An 18,091-nucleotide genomic window follows, 5' to 3' on the forward strand; every position below is an offset into this window, starting at 1 on the left:
GATTTCTTTCTTAAATTTATTGTGATTGCAGTTTTACAAGAATATTAAAATCTATAAAATTGGAAAAAACGTTTTGCTATATATGCGAAATTTTTTTATATTCACTGAAATAAATATAACTAGATTGTAGTAGATAGTTTAGTAAACATAAATTTCTCTAACAGTGAACTAAATATAACGAAAACTAAATCGTTATAAATGCTGCTGTTCCTCGAATGCGGTAGTATTGTACTTAGAAGTGTAAAATTTAGGCATAAGTATCCTTAACGTTTAATATTGATACATGGTAGGTGTAAGTCAACCATGTAAAATGTTACTAAAGTGTACTCGTAAGTAGTATTTCCGTCTTATTTAACATTTGCAAAATGATATACATATATAAAAGCTTTCACTTGTATTTAAACAGAAACATCGATAATTTACGACCTGTAATAGATAAACCTTATTTTAATTTGTACATTATATGTATAAATATATTTTCTCTGTGGTCCTAAATATGATAGAGTAATAAATGAAATTATGTTTAAACGCGTTATTGGTACTTCATATCCTGCCAGTGATAAGTTAAAAAATCATCATTCATGATCCATTAAATAATTATAAATTCAAATAAAAAACATAGTTCATGATCCAAAAAAATTTATAATTAGGAAAGCAATTTTTATGGAAACACTTTCTGATAGCAAGTAAATTCTTTCAAGGGTTTCATTTTAAACTTTAAAATATTATATTATAAAAAATACGAAAATTGTTATATAACATATAAAAATTCCTATTGCAGTACAATTTGAAAAGAAAATGACTCAGAAAATATTTCTAAATATTTTTTCAGAAGAAATGTTCTTTTACACATCTTATATGTCAAATTAGTAGAAATGTGTGAAAAACTTGAAAACGTTCTTATAATATTCAATATAAGTAAAAAAGAATTATTGATGAAAACCTTTTTTGTAATAAATATGTAAAGGTTAAAACAAAAGTCGCATAGAGTGTTTAAAATTTATTTTTTTTTATGTATCTTCTCATATTTAAAGTATCTCTTGCCAAGGAATTAATTTTACAATGTTTATAATTTTTATTTCATACACACCTTATTTCTCATTCCGTTATCCATAATTTATCTTAAACATATTAATGGCTTCTTGACATGAATGCAGTTTTCTAATAATAAACTACAAAAAGATTTTTTTATAGTAGATTATATATACAAAATAATGTCCTTGGCATTGTGTGTTATTCGATGAAAAAAAATACATAAAACAACTAGTGTTCAAAAATTACGTTTCTGTGTACTTTTTTACCAGTTTTCAAATTGTATATGTATAATGAGTAATATCTGTTCAAAATGAGGGACATCATGAGCACTCATCTTTCTACCGAGTTATCACAATTAACATATAAATTTTGTTAAATTCATGTTGAGATAAATAACATTAATAAAAATCGCAATTTATGAATATAAAAAAAAAATTGTAATGCTATCTTTTACAATTTCTTTTAAAATAAATTATTATACTTTATATATGTATATATATGTATATGCATAACACATGTTTATTTGATACTAAACTGTCTACAGATACTTTGGCGTTCAAATTACTCTTAGGTACCGTTTTCGAGAAAATATTTACAGCAATTATAAGAAATATAGAATAGACAAAAATTCATTTTGTACGCAGTTTGAGAAAAATAATGCTAACGATATCCCGTAAATTAATTATTACTGTGTATTTTACAGTTGGTGTTATATGTACTGCATAAAAGTTTTATTTTGTCATACTGTCTCCTGTGTACAAAGCAATAAATACACTTATAACATAATACAAATACATTGTTACTGTCAAATATGTTACTCAATAGTTGCTGTAAAAAGAAAAGTACTTGTGATAAAGAATATCACATAGGGATCATAATTGCAATGTACAATTCATATATGAAAGCAACAATGCTAACATTATCTTAAATGTAATCCATTCAAGAAAAGAAAAAAATTGCATTGTAATAAATGTGTCCTGAATAAATCACAGTTTATTATGAAACAAAATAACTGGAAAAATAGACTACTAAGTTTTAAGAAATGGTTCATAATTACTCATTATGAGAATTTACTCAAAAATGTGGTAGAATTTTTGAAGTATGATATATGTTATACAATGACAATTTTCAATGTTAACTTATACTGAAATTACGACGTATAACTGTCTATCAATATCTGGCACTTTATGGCAAATCAAAATTACATTAGTATTTCAAAGATCTTTAAGAATTTTATCTGCATAAAATTCGGTAAACTTGAATGAAGAATTGCAGTGTAATGATTGGTTCTAATATTTGTAGTACTCAATATCACTCATTTATGCTACTTGAACGCGTATTTCCTTATTTCTAATGTAATATGCACAGAAACAGGTTTACTATATATTGTCACTGAGTGAAAAAAGTTATAAAACAGAGTCTTTAACATCATTTTTACTTTCATGTGGGTAAATTTATCCCATTCTCCTTTTGTGCTATTTATCACTAAGCACATTTTTAATTTCCTTGATACTAATACAGTTAGAATTTAATAAGAGTGCGTTCACATCTTTTACAATAAATAAAGAACATACATCTTTTTTTTATTTTTTTTCTTTATCTGTTTCCATGATTTCTTTTTTAATCGAGACTTTATTGTCACATTTCTTTTCTTTCTCCATTTCTGTAAATTCTTTTTTTATTGGAATTTTGTTGTCACCCCATCTTGTGTCCGTTTTAAATTTAGTTTCAATTTCTGATCCATTAACTTCGCTAACTTTTTCATCTTGTATTTCTACAACTTCAACTTTTCTTGTATCAGATTGCATCATTTTTGCTGCTATATGATACATATTTTTTACTGCTGTAAGGTATGTGTGGCATTCAGACTACACAAAGAAAACAAAAATACAATATAAATACATTTTTGAAATATTATGTAAGAAAAAAAAGGAATAAAATGAACAAGTACGTGATATTTACCGATACTTTTTTAAGTTTTTCATCCGTATTTCTTAATTTATCTTTGTATATTTTTAAATCTTCAGAAAGACCTTTAATACTATTTGTTTGTTTTGTTGATTTGTCGTTTACAACACATAATTCGTGTTGTAATTCCATTAGACGTTCTTCTGTGTCTAACCGTGCTTTTTCTGACCTTTTTAATTGGCTAACAAGTTTCTCTACATCTAATAAAGAGCCTTTATACATAACAAAACCTTCTGGTATGTTAGATTCTTCAGATTGTTCTGTAAACGCATCTTCTCTCCGTGCTCTTTTTGATAGCGGTCCACTTCCAACAAACACAGGTAATAATTTTTTATTTCCTGTAACAAAACAAAAAAAAGAACAAAAAAAATAAAAATAAAAATAAAACAGTACTTTATTTATAAAATATAAAATATGTAAAATGTACCAAGTGCTAATGAACGTAATATTTCTTCTTCGCCGTCTACCTTAGCAAAATCACATTTATCAATATCCTTTTCATCTTTTTTTTCCTCCTTTAAGTCATCTTCCCTCGATTTATCTGTTAATTTACGATAATGTAAAGAATCCCTTGTTACAACCTTTTGTACTAATTTACGAACTTGAGCTCTTGATAAATTTAGTCCTAAAGTATAAATAAGTTCTTCTATATCTTTGTCAAATATATAACCACAGTGAGTTTGATCGAAATAGACGAACGATAGTAAGAGGTAAGGATCATGTGTATACAATTTTATTTTCCTTTTTCTTCCATCTTTTTCCCTATCTCGCCTACCATCTTTAATTGAATCATCATCCTATAAAATATAATCATTATAATAGATAAGTTTAAACACACACATACGCACGCGCACTTGATAACACATGTAGAAATAATTACATCAGACTCGTCTTCTTCGTCATCATCGTCATCATCATTTTTTTCTTTTTCTCGATCCCTATCATCCGTTTTGTTTTTTGCATCTTTCTCATCTTTCTTATCTTTACTTCCTTCTCTTCTTTTGTCATCCTTTCTTTCATCTTTCCTATTACATCTTTTCTCATCATCCTTTCTTTTATCGTCCTTTTTTTCATCTCTTTTATCATCCTTTTTATCCTTTTTCTTTTCATCATCTTTTTCTTTAGGTTTCTCAGGAAGACTACATAATGCTCGATAAATTCGAAATCCAAAATCTCGCATTAACATTTCATTAAAAAGTTCTGCAAATAATGATACCTCGAACGAATGTTCCTAAATGAGAAAAAATGATAAAGCACAATTTTTCTATTTATGTAATAACAACTACATTCAATTTAAGATCAATATGTTGTAAAAAAGAAAGAAAAAAAATACCTTTGTATCTTCTGGTCTATAATCTAAAAGAACGCTCAACGACATAACAGTGCAATCAAATTTCCCACTTTTAGCCATTCTGGAAGGATGAACAATAATATGAGATGATTCGGGTAAAGTATATCGTTTTTCAAGAGCAGCACGTTCACGTTCACAAAGTTTTCTTCTGTCTTCATCATGCTGTACATTAATGGTGTACTTAGTTACTTTAGTTATTTATATTTTACGAAAAATGTTAAATTATATATATATTTACAAGGAATACACAAAACCTTACATCTTTAATATCTTTCAACTTTTTATCCTCTTCTTCCTTCGGTGGAGGTGAGATATCTTTTTCGTTTTCTTCTATGTCGTCCTGTCGACCTTCTTCCTTAGCTTGTTCTAGTGCTGCTGCTTTCATAATCCTTGCTAGTAATTGTGATTTCAGACCTTTGCAATTTAAATTACGAGCTGCTAATTCTTGCCGTAGTTCGATTACCTATGTAAAATTAAGCACTCATAAATATAAAAGCAGCAGTAACAATAACAACAACGAGAAGGTATTATAAATAATTATAATAAAACTAACGTTCATGGACTTTGGATCTAATTCAGAATAATGAGTAGGATCCTTTTTCTCAGGTACTGGATCATCCTGAAAAACAGAAATTGTGCATTATGTTATAGAAGTAACAAATAGAATAAAAAACTACAAAACAGAAGCAGCCCCTATATAACGAAACGAAACCACTCCCTCTTTATTCTTTCATCACTCTCTATTTTATCATCACTCTCTCACATTGTAATGATATACACGGTTCTTCATTTACGATGACCTTCAAGTATGACTCAAGTAACTGCTAGATTCTCATAGTGTCCTGGCTCTGGTGTCTGTGTGGTTGATAGGTTATGGATAATATCAATAATGTTGTATACAACGATTATCAAATGAAATTTTTGAATGATTTATCAATGATGGTGAAGGTTTCAGGAAAGGGAATGGCTCAGCTGTGCTCTTCTCCGAGCTAGGCTTGCTTGCTTCTCTTGTTAATGCAATGTGACTGCCAGTGGCTAAGGGAATACTTGCAATACATTACTCATTGATCTTTTTAGTTATGTTAATTTTGAAATTTTTCGATAAGTGAAATATTTTAGAATGCCATAATTTAGAATCAGTAACTATTATGACATGTTTATGTGATTAAATACAATATTTTATCATATTATTTTATCCCATGTACTATGAAATACATCTTCAATAAAATTATTTGATTTGTCATTTAAATAATATTACAACATTATTCATATGTTACTGAGCCATTTTCTAAAAAAGACATATTTATGCATTGAAATAATAAAAATTGGAATATTAAGATACAGCAATTAACTACTTATATAATATAACAGCATTCAATAAAAAAAAAAGCTATTTATATTGTCTAAATTAGCAATGAACAGTCAAATGCTCAAGAAACGAACAAACACTTGACAATAGGATCAATGAGCAAGTACAGCCTATATTGAAAATCCAGTTTAGTAATGGGAAAACAGTTGCACGATTATATAATGTAATAAAAAGGTAAAAGTAATATGGGATGATGTTGGCAGTGCCTTTTGATCAGCGACGGCAGCCTCATCAGTGTCATTGGCAGCATCCAAATCGTCGGGGCTAGAGGCAGCACGCAGCAATTTTCGCTCCAGTTGTTTCTTATAGCTGAGTTGCAGACCATCCCATTCCAATTTGGTGGGTACACAGCTCCAAACATCTGGGAGAAATAGTATGACGGTTTCAACGCGAGAGGGCACCACTCGCCCTGACTTGTGGGTCGTTTCTGCACGTCTGTAGTAGAGTTCCAGGAAGCGATACCTGTGCCGCAAGGAAAAACAATACCCAAACGTCAACTCAGGTTAATGCCGCTTAGCTTTGCCTTATATGCTAAGTGTTCGTTCGCTTGTTCGTAAAGCCCACGCACTGCATACAAAGCCACACACAGCGCACAATGTAGATCGTTTGATAAAGCACAACTGAGTGGGTCATAACGATCACAGAACAATAGTGATGATCTGTCTGCCATGACTGCTCGAATATCATCTGGGTGCTCGATACAGGATCCAGTGCAGCAATCTCCATCGGTCGGTTGTGTATAGAACAAATACATACCTCCTCTGTAGAGATTGAGCTACAACCTTAGTTATCAATTCAGAACTCGCATTAGAAGTTACTTTCTCTCATGGATGGTACACCTGCCGGATCTTTCTTAATGCTATAACATTCTATCTCATGTCTTTAACACAATTAAGTTATATGTCTTCAAAGAGTGTGTATATCATACATTTATACAATATGGAATGCTGGACGAAGCCGACGAGTCCAAAATTTTCAACCAATGAGAATTTTTTAGTTTTGTATTAATTTTTACTGAAGTAACTTGATAATGTATCGGCGAATAATGAAATAATGGGCAGAGAAACTAGATAGCATCACGTTGCTCTTTCGATGAAGTGTTTTAAATTGTATTTAAAGTAATAAAGGTAAAAAGTATCAATATTCGGAGAACCGTACCACTGAGTGCAGCTGGACAGATCTATTCCCGTGAGCGCTTTGCAGGTCCTTACTGCAGTTCTAATCAATACCGATGGGTCCTTTTCAGGATTAGGACCATCCAAAGAAGGACTCCATGGTCCACCAATTGCCATTGTTTCGTTTTTACCTCGTAAGCCTACCAAGAAATTTATTAAACGCGTAGGATGTACATAATCGCGATCTGGATCTCTATCTTCGGATACACCACAACACCGTTTATAAATTTCTTCCATGGCAGGCATAGATATCAGCATAACCTACAAAATAATATCTATAGTTTAGGAAAATTAAATGTAACTACAACCATATTAATATATTACTTGTCAATGAATCATCAATATTATAAAAGTTAAATAAGAAAATAATATCCAACATAAGAAATTAAAACATTTCATAAAATACGTAAACAAAGTACTATTAAATAATAAATTATACTCTCAAATTACTTTTCTACTGCTGATCCATTAAAAAGTCACAAAGAAAGTTTTATTATTTAATTTGAACATTGATAAAAAGAATATATATCCGTTATTGATGATATATTAACAGTTAACGTGTGATTTTTATTTCAAAAGAAAACATTTACTTCAAAAGTTCTGTCACTTGCAGTGTTGCGGATGTGATTGACAACAAGAAATTATTTAATCAATAATTTCTAAAATTATAATGTAACAAACCTTAGCAGAAAAAAGATAATCAGCATCTGAAGGTTCTAGTACTGCTGTATTTTCAGTGCAAGGATCAACGTCTTTATGAGTAACATGGAAAGAGCATGGCTTATTAAGAGCAAATGGCATATGTGGTGGAAAAGCGTCAACCCATCGGAAATTGGTAGAAAAAAAATCACTGGGAATATACATATTTTGATAACGTCTTCTTATTTCGAGTACATCTGCTTCGGGTCTAAAATAATAAATAATTAAGTTTTGCGATTTTAAATGTATTAGAAAGAACTACAAAAAATTATAATTTTTAAGTATATTATACAAAGAATATACGTACAAATCAAGAGCTATTTTTGGTATCTGTACCATGTAACGCGGTACAACTCTAGTACGTCGTCTTGGTCTTGGAGATTTGCTTCTCCTAGTTCTCGACGGACTACGTTCTTCTTTTTTTTCACGTTCTCTAATTCTTTCTTCGCGACGTCTCTTTCTTTCAATTTCTTCTTCTTCGTTTTTTCGTTCTCGTGGAGATCTTTCTCTTACTCTTCCAACTTTGTTTCGATTACTAGCTGTATTAGCACTTGTTGCACTAGTTGTAAATCTACCAATAATTATGCTTCTTCAATAAAATGATTATACTGCACACATATTCCAAAAACTATTCATATGACATACCTAAATCTTGTACATAATTATGATCTGTTATTAACACAGTGTATAATGTTAACTAACATTAATTACCTATTATTAGCATTCTCAGCAGGTGGAGGGACAGCATTATATGTTCCTGAAGTTCGACTTTGTTGTGGCTGTGATTGCTGTTGTTGACGAGTTGTTTGATTACTTTGTTGTGTACTAGCACTATTATTATTATTTCCCATAGGAAGTACTTGTATCCTAGTGGCACTCCATTTAAATGGCATGGATGGATTATATGATGCTTCCACTAGTACTCGATCACCCACAACTGGATTAGATCCTTTAACACACGCACTAAAAGAATTGTTTAATGCCATATATTATACATTTCAAGTTACAAATTTAATACAAATATTTTTGTATAATATTATTACTTTGTTTGAAAGAATACATCTTCATCTACAAAACCAAAATTGTCATATACTTGTGTAACTGTGCCAGTAAATACTCTTTGTTTGGTAGAAGACGAAGGTACATTTTGTTGCACTTGTTGTGGTACACCAGCAACAGAAGGTTGAAATGCATTTGTATTTAATGCTCTTGGTGGTGGATAAGAAACAGTAGCAACTTGTGGATATAATTGGCCAGCTATACCCGATGGTAAGTTAGATCCAAGTGTTGCCATTGAAGCCATCGTTATATTAGGCTATTTTGTGTCAATTAAAATGTATCAATAAATATTCTAACAAATGTAGAGTGTTATGTATAACCTACTAAAGAATTAGAAAATACATTCTTAATATTATATTAAGAATAATATATATAAAAAGTATTATATAAGACAAGATAAAAACTCAACATATAATCATTAATAAGATATCACATATTTATTACATTATTCCTACATTTTAATATATTCCATCATTCATACTAACCTGTTGTAATCCTAAACTTTGTTGATAAACTTGTTGGGTTTGTTGTTGGTATTGAACCATAGGTTGTCCACCTATGCTACCCATTGCTTGACCTAACATTTGTTGTTGAATATTTTGAATTCCTTGTCCTATATATAAATAAAAATAAAATATACTAAATTTATATATTTAAACCTTAGTTACAAATATTTGTACATATATCATATAAATAACAATAAATTAATTTGTTTATTATATTTTATATATATTGTGCTTACATGTAACTGCACATAATATTTCCATTTTTGAAATACAAACTAAACAATTATAAAAACATGTAAAAGTTAAGATGCATGTGTATATTATTATATTTGTTATAAAAACCATTTGTTTAATAATTTGTAGAAAATTAAAATAAATACAAGAAAAATCTGATAACAAACAATCTATTTCCATTATTAAACATATAAATATTTATTATTTGGACATATGTATATCATTAATTAACTTTAAATACTCTAATAATATACAAAACATTGGTCAAAAATATTTTATAAATATATTCATTGACTCATATAAATTATAACAGAAATTTGGCAACATTGTTGACTTGCACACGGAACGACAATAAGATATAAATTAATACAATCAGTTCACCTGCATTACGAACCCACGGTGGATTTTTACCACCTCCAAATGGTGAAAGATTACTCATTTCCTAAAAAATATGTGATATTATTAACAATACCAATTTAACAGGATCTCCACTACTCTCAATTGAGCGTCCTTCATTTGGGCGCCATCTTTTCAGCTACAACTACTGTAATCAAATATTTCTCTATGAAGGAAGTGAAATTAATTTTGAATCTTTAAAATTTTTTTGGATAAAATTTCTCCACAATATAAATGTTACGTAAAATTTGCTGGACAATTAATTTTATTCATTTATTGTTTAACAATAAATAAATACAATTTAAATATTTGTAAAAAAGTTAAGTCAAATTTCAATTTGATTCTGTTAGATGTATAGGAAGCATACTTGTTAAGTTGAGACTCAATAGAAACGTACGTTGCTTTATTACTAAATGTCGGTATTTAACATTTCGATATATCTGAATTTGTATATTTCTGAGACAAATAGGTTTAAATAGAAAATAGTATTCGATTGTTTAAATATAATATAATTTAGGAATATATTATTGTGAAATTTAAGTGATATATTTCTACTCGGCTATTGGAACAGCAAGAGTAGAACGTCATGTCCGGTGTAGACAGAATAAAATTGAACAGAAACATGATTGGTCCATAATCAAAATTATCAAGATTCAAGGTAAAGCATGACATAACATCCTTTGGTTATGTCAAATGAGTTATATTAGTATAATTGCATGCTCTCTTCCTATTAACGAAGCAAAACCAGGTTTCTGCTAATAAGGTATAATTTAAATATGTAACGATATCATAACCGGTAAACATATTGTAACGATATAAGTATTATGAACATATTAGATAATATTTTAGATAAAATTAAGTAATTAGCCTACAATATTTTTAATAGTGTAGGCAGGAATAAATTAATACTATAAATATAACGAATAAATATTCTGTATCTTTGGATTTAAATTATAAATATTTTTTATAGTTTACAAATTACAAAAATATTTATATAACCATAGAAATATATTTATTATATAATAGCAATAAAGAAAAGAGTTTCTAATTTTATTATATATATAAACCATTTTTGTCATATGCAGAGAAAAACTTTAAGGCGCATTCATATAGACGTAATTCAAAATCCCATAAATTTAAAGGAAGGTTAACTACATTAAATACCTATTTTTAAGTGCAAAGCTATAATTACAAGGTAGTTTGTAGATATAATCAGCACTATTTACATATTTTGTTTCTATTTACAACTTTACAATTAATTATTTTTTGTGAATATAAGACTTAATAGTATACTATATCTTTCCGTTACATGACCAAAAGCAAAACATTTGATTGGTTATTTCTCATAGTCGTAGAAAATGTCGTATCGGATTGGTTAACGGTGGAAACCACGTTTGTCGTTCAATACTATAAGTAATTATCAATACAAAACTGAAAAACGCCGTTTTATTACATAATAATTCTATGAAATAGTAGCGGTTTACTTCTGGAAAAGAATATATACTGTATTATATAGTAGAGACGAAAGATTAAGCTGTTTGAAATTGATTTTTCATGTAATAAGCTTTGAACATGGCGTTGAGATCGATCTGCCGGCTGTCAATTGGTTCGACCTTCAGCCATTTGAGTCATTTTGGAGCCACCGCCCGGTCGAGACGATCGTCTTTTGCGTTGCTTGCCCGAAATCTTTCCACTCAAGTAGAAAAAATGGATTTACCTCGTGTTTTCTTCGATATCACAGCTGATGATAAACCTGTGGGTCGCATCGTGATGGAGGTAAATGAAAATTATTTACAGTTAATGTAGTTTTCGCTTCTTAAATATGTCCTCGTTGGAATCCCGGCATGATTGGCCATCTTGGATTTTCTTAAAAGCCGATTATATGAGACAATTTTCGATTAGAATTTCCCTCAAAGTCATTAATATGTACATTTTTCTTTTAAGATTGTTATTTTATTTGAGTAAAATGAAATTTATTTTTTTTTTGATATTATAAAATATGATATATGTAATTTCAATGTTCATTGTATCATTCTTTTGATTGTACTAAATCGTAAAATTTTCCATTCGCCGACTGTTGCTGACACATTTGATTACGTATTCCGTACAGATGAAACTAAAACTATGTAACTATGAAACATGTTTTGCGAGTTATTTTGATAATTTTAATTTTTATATGAATTTAAAATATTTAAATTACATTTTTTGTAATTTATTATAAGAAAAAAGTAAAAATGTGGACAAGTTATGAATATGTTATAAATACATTGAAAATGCTCTGTTATTTGCTTTCATTTACATTTAAGTTTCAGTCTTTAATTCTTGTATACTACAAATTTAGTTATTGATGTTACATATATGTTGTTATATAAATAGCAAAATTTTTCACTTGAATAAGTAAATCAAATTTATATTTTAAAACAGTGACCTTCAGATTATGTTATCATTAAAATTTGTGTTAGTTTATATCTTATTAATGTAATTTATGTAGAACAGTTAATTATTTAATATTTTTGTATATTATATTAATTTTTTATATCCTTGTTTAAATTCAAAAATTAATGCAATTTATATATTTAAATGGAAATTGTATTTGTACATAGTTGTACATGTACATGTACATAATCAGTATGTTTATGATTGTTTATTATAAGATGGAAATTATATTTTTAAATGTTTTTAAAAGAAAATTAAATTTTCAGTTGCGAAGCGATGTTGTCCCAAAAACAGCAGAGAATTTCCGAGTTCTGTGTGTTGGTCAGTATGGTCTTGGCTATACAGGAAGCAGTTTTCATCGAGTAATTCCAAATTTCATGTGCCAAGGAGGTGATTTTACCAATCATAATGGCACTGGTGGAAGGTCTATCTATGGTGTCAAATTTAATGATGAAAATTTCACATTGAAGCATACTGAACCTGGTATTCTTTCTATGGCTAATGCTGGTCCAAATACTAATGGTAGTCAGTTCTTTATTACTTGTGCCAAAACCAGTTGGCTTGATGGAAAACATGTTGTATTTGGAAAAGTTATTGAAGGAATGGATGTTGTTAGAAAAGTATGTTATTACTTTTTTCTATCTTTTATTATATAATTACATATTATAATTAATAAATGTAAACATATTACTCTTTTTGGTAACAAAGAATATAATATTTATTATTTTTATTTTAGATGGAAGGAATGGGAAGTCAAAGTGGAAAGACTACCAAAAAGATTGTAATAGTTAAGTCTGGACAACTGTAGATACTCCAAGTAGATACTCCAATGACTGCATTTTTATTTAGTTGTTACATACAACTGTTGCTGTCTTTATTGTATAACTCATTCATTTTAATCATCTTCATTTTTTCTTAATATTGTGGATTTAGTTTTATATTAAAAAAGGTGTAACTACTTCAAAGTAGAATCAAAAAGTTACATACATTGTACTATTTTTTATCACAAATAATTGAAGTTGGAAAATGCAATGAAATAGATTTTCTTAACATAATTTCTTTTTTGTTTTTTATTGTAAAAATTGTTTCATAATTTTACATTCATTATTACCTGCAATAAGCAACATACTTCTCCTATACCGAAGTGTAATGTAAAACAAATGAAAGAGGTTTAGATCCACATTCTTCCATGGGATATTGCTCCTTTAATGGTATTAAATGATATAGCACAGTAAAACGTAAATATATGAACAGAGTGTGTTTCATAAAATAATTTTTCTGTGTGTATTATTCATATTTTAGTATCTAATAAAGATAAAATTCGTAAGTATTTACATTTCTAAGATCCATGTTTAGCGAGTGTTACATGATTGCTGTACAATGCATTTATCTGTGACGTTACAATATTTTAACTTTTCTAATGTGCTTTTATACTTAGATCCACTAAAATAATGCTTGTGTTATCTAGGGCATTATTCGTTTTTATATGTATACACCTTGCCTTTTCTAAGCACAGAATGATAATAGAGATTTGATTAGTGTAAACTGTAGTATCAAATAATGCCTTTAGATAATTTCATTTTGTTCTGATGTAACACCAATGTTGGAAAATGTAGTTGCAACGATCACAGTAATTGGGATTTCTATAAAATAAAATTGTTTTCTGAAGTAATTGTTGTATGTTTATTATCGCAAATAAAGTACGAATTTCTCTATTTTATTAATATTAGTATGTTATTGGTTGTTTAAATTATTCTTATAATATATTACTAAAATATTTTAATGCATACATAAGAATACATGAATTATTATTATTATTATTAGTTTCATAATGCTAAGAAATGTATTTTTTATTCAATTGTTGTTTAGTTTTGAATATCTTTTTATTTATCCTTAATATGAAGATATTTATAAAAAATAAGCGATAAAATGAAAGATTAGTTGAAAATACAAAGATTAAACATTATCTTTAATGATAAAAATACATTTAAAGTGGTTCTTATAATTAGTCTTCATTACAAAATAGATTATTTTACTTCACTAATTCTATTGCGTAATTTTATATTTTATAATTTGTGATTACTTTCTTATTTTTTACTAAAAAATTATAACAAATTTATGCTGTATTAAAGTTTTGCTTACATTTTCTTATGTCATAAACTTACATGTTTAAAAATAGTAAAGTTGATTATATGACACGTTTACAGTTGATATTTTCAGATATTAATATCCATTTTTGGACAACTTATCCATGTATATCTCATCCTGCGATTTCGATGATTCTTAAAAACATTTCAACAACTAATATATAAAGTATTTGTTAATATGCAGATTAAATAATTTTTGGTAATTACGTAGTTCATTGTCTTTTATCAATTTTGCATATTTCACTCTACTTTTTTTGAGTCAATGAAATGGTAGGAGTGGAGGGGGGGAGGGGACAAAAGAGTAATGTATTTCTTGATATTTTCTTTCTAATAATTTTAATTTGAATAGTTTACCTAAGTATTTGTAAGATATCTGTCTACGCAAACTTTTTCGTTCGTGTTTTGTATATAATTTTTTCGATACTAATAACGATAGGACTTTCAATTTTTCATTATTTAAAACTATATAAGTAATTAATATCGTGTCTTTAAAATCTGATTTACAATATTCCACGCATTGTTATAGATTTTTCACAGCCTTCATTTTTCCACGTATTTGTACGAAAGTGAAACCTCGTCTGTGATAAAATATATAAAGTAGCAATTTAAAGTTCGTAGTGCATATTTCTTGTTTCCTGCCTTTATTATTAAACGACCTCCAAGATGAAGTCACAGTTAAAATATGTGTAAGGTTCTCTATCTTCCTATTAACTACTGATGTGAAGAATAAATGTCTTACAATTTATAGAAAAAGGAATTTTATTTTAATAATTGTATCAAACACATATAATCGCTACGAAAGATTTTGTTGCACACTGGCGGGTTGTTAGCGTGAATCTTTTCTGGAAGTTCATCAGATGTCGCCATCAGTGACTTTTAGTGGTGTGAGTGACTGTTTCGTCACATGTAGAATACACTTGTTACTAGTAACCTAATTTATGGATTGATTAAAAGAATTATTTATAATAAATACCATATAAAAATGGAATTTTGCCAATGATATTGCACTAAATGTTACCAAAAATTTATATCCTATTGGACAATTTTAAAAGTTACAGAATATTTATTTACAATTACGAAACTTTAACCACTTGCGCTATAAAGACGTGCCACGTACGTCGAGATTTTTTTGTTCCAAAGTCGCCAGCGACGTGTATACCACGTCAATGTAACACCTTACCACGTTATATTGTAGAGCGCGGCACGGCAACCGAAAGTCAAATCGTAGCGCAAGTGGTTAATTTTCTGTCTTTGTTATTATATAACCTTTGGGATAAAGCCACAGTTAAAATATAGAATACTCAAACAAAAATGTCTTAAACATTTTCACTTCAATGAATACATATTTTACCTAAGAACATGAATACATTAAGTATATTTAGTTGAAAATCTTAACTGTTTTAATTTTAATTTTAGATTGAAGATTTTTAATTAATCAACAGTATAATATATTTTATGATCCTTATTTTAGACAGTTATTAATTAAACAAAATGAAATGAATGATAATTTATGAAATGAGAAGAACAACATACGTTTAAATCCTTGCAGATTTTATTAACTCTGTGAAAGGTAAAACCATAAATACAATATGAGTATTATATCAACGTTATTTCGTACAAGTAACATCACATGTACGTAACAGTCATATTTAATGAAACATTTACATATTCAGTAAATCCATTTTCAGTTTCCTTTTTTCTTTTTCTCTTAACATTTCGTATATTAATAAAATTGCCATAATTATCCACGCAATTATTTTCTTGGTTATTTTTTCAGGTAAAATGGTCGATGATGCAGCACAAATTAATGTCACTTACATCCCGACGATCTACACAATATTTCAGTTATGCTCTTACTATACAAGTTAAGTCGTTATTAAAAGTATATATATATATATACACAGGATGGACCACGTAAATGTTACAGGTCATAATTTCTTTATTAATGTATTTACGAAAAAATTCCAAAGGAGAAAAATAATTTGTTTAAAGGGCACTATACTTGTAGGCTGTTAAATTTTTTTTTAAATGTAACGGTACATGTGCAATTAACAATTGCATTTTTTTATGGAAAATGCATATTGTTTGTAGCATAAATCGCTTCCTCTAAAAAACTGTCTTTATTGAAGATATTCAAACGTTCAAACGCTTTCTATTACATTGCACCTGTTCTTTCACCATTTTGTACTTGTACATTTAAAAACCACCTGAGAGCTTACAGGTGTAGTGCTCGAACCAATTATTTTTATGCTTTAGCATTTTTTTGTAAATGCATTAATAACGAGGTTATGACCTGTAATATTTGCATGGTCCACCCTGTATATACACAGGGTGATTCATTCAAACTGAACGTTTATGTTATTTCTGTTATAGTGAAAGTTAGGAAATATTGACAAAGCAGTGTTTGAATGATTTCAAAGCCTGCATCTGATGGCGACCAAGAAGAGTTTTGTCAAGGTCATGTTAACGGTGTTTGAAGATCATTCCCCTTTTTTGCATATCAACAATAATTTTTTACAGTACGATGTTGTAGTCGGTATTAAAACGTGTTCATTGACCTACAATATCATGACCTTGGGAACGGAAAGCACGAGTTGATGTTAGAAGGATACAGGAAAAGAGGGGCGTACCATATTTTATTTCAAGTGTTCATTTGTGTAAACGTTAAGATCCTTTTTTCGATCTGCGCAGATTTTGGAACCATTCGAACACCGCCTTGACAATTTTTCCTAATTTCCACAGTAACAGAATTAGCGCAGACGCTCAGTTTAATCGAATCACCCTGTATATGCTGATTTTTATACACACAATTATACATATTTATATAATATATTACAATGATTCGATAAGCCTTCGACCCGCAAAGGCAAATAAATACACGCATTACATTTGTTTTCAGCAATATTCTTCTAGGATCGTGTTTGATTGAGGAAGGGTGGCAATAAGCGTTGGACTTCAACATGACGAGTAGTCCACTCTCTAACCATCGTGTTTATTAATTTCCTCATGCTTTAATTGCAGTTTAATATCCGCAATTTGTAGGTACGTAGGAAATGTTACTGCCGTTGTTAACGTTGTTTAAGTTTCGCTACTGGAGAGAATAGTTAAATTTGTTAGTATCTAAGGAGAGATCTAACGTTGTTAAAGCTAACATTTAAACGTCTATGACTTTGCGTCTTTATCGATAAAAATATGTTTTATATCTTTTATACTTAGCGAGTAAGAAATTTTAGTTATTCGGAATAATTAGAAGATCGGTTTTTGGAAAAATTTGAAATGGTAAAACGAGACTAAGTTGTGAAAAGAATTTTATGAATGTAATTTCATTGTATACGTTGTATAGATATTGTTTGAAACATACGAGTACAAATTTATTTATGAAATTCAGTAATTTTGAAGTAATTAGTTTTTAAAGATGCTGTGTAAAGATATATACTTATATAGCATAGAATATAAACTTTTATGCATAATGATACTGAAAATTCTTTTATCATAAACATTGAAAAAATTATTATAAAAATTAATTTCTTTTCTGGTATTGTAGAAAAATATGAAATAAGCATCTATATAATGCTCATAAATTTATCTGTCGTTATAAAATAATTTATTATTTATTACTTATTATGGAAAGGAATGGACTTAATATAAAACAGAGTAGTCTTCATATTTTTAACCAATATATATATATAACTATTCAATTTTTCCGTTCTTTATAA

At 28.6% G+C, this 18,091-nt stretch overlaps 2 protein-coding genes across 3 annotated transcripts; one reads left to right on the forward strand and one right to left on the reverse strand.

Moving 5' to 3' along the window:
• Positions 1 to 2,618: 2,618 nt before the first annotated feature.
• LOC108552462 (cell division cycle and apoptosis regulator protein 1) lies at positions 2,619 to 9,924 on the reverse strand. The gene is made up of 15 exons (XM_017907023.1): positions 9,778 to 9,924; positions 9,142 to 9,269; positions 8,641 to 8,912; positions 8,309 to 8,560; positions 7,905 to 8,168; positions 7,580 to 7,805; positions 6,882 to 7,159; positions 5,930 to 6,185; positions 4,908 to 4,973; positions 4,614 to 4,817; positions 4,337 to 4,516; positions 3,884 to 4,234; positions 3,431 to 3,800; positions 2,998 to 3,341; positions 2,619 to 2,903 (listed from the first exon to the last, which is right to left on the reverse strand). Exons 1-15 carry the CDS (start codon positions 9,833 to 9,835, stop codon positions 2,619 to 2,621), a joined length of 3,534 nt encoding a protein of 1,177 aa, XP_017762512.1. The 5' UTR covers positions 9,836 to 9,924.
• A 403-nt stretch (positions 9,925 to 10,327) lies between these two features.
• On the forward strand, positions 10,328 to 13,260 carry LOC108552442 (peptidyl-prolyl cis-trans isomerase). 2 transcript variants are annotated; one of them, XM_017906988.1, is made up of 4 exons: positions 10,328 to 10,450; positions 11,357 to 11,568; positions 12,495 to 12,848; positions 12,965 to 13,260. In XM_017906988.1, exons 2-4 carry the CDS (start codon positions 11,365 to 11,367, stop codon positions 13,034 to 13,036), a joined length of 630 nt encoding a protein of 209 aa, XP_017762477.1. In that variant the 5' UTR covers positions 10,328 to 10,450; positions 11,357 to 11,364; the 3' UTR covers positions 13,037 to 13,260. The 2 variants fall into 2 exon arrangements, with proteins under 2 accessions (XP_017762477.1, XP_017762476.1); XM_017906987.1 differs by lacking the exon at positions 10,328 to 10,450 and adding an exon at positions 10,462 to 10,555.
• Positions 13,261 to 18,091: the final 4,831 nt, after the last annotated feature.

This window comes from Eufriesea mexicana, unplaced genomic scaffold, assembly GCF_001483705.2.
Source record: "Eufriesea mexicana isolate 0111107269 unplaced genomic scaffold, ASM148370v2 scaffold6825, whole genome shotgun sequence".
In the NCBI taxonomy this organism is placed as follows: Eukaryota; Metazoa; Arthropoda; class Insecta; order Hymenoptera; family Apidae; genus Eufriesea; species Eufriesea mexicana.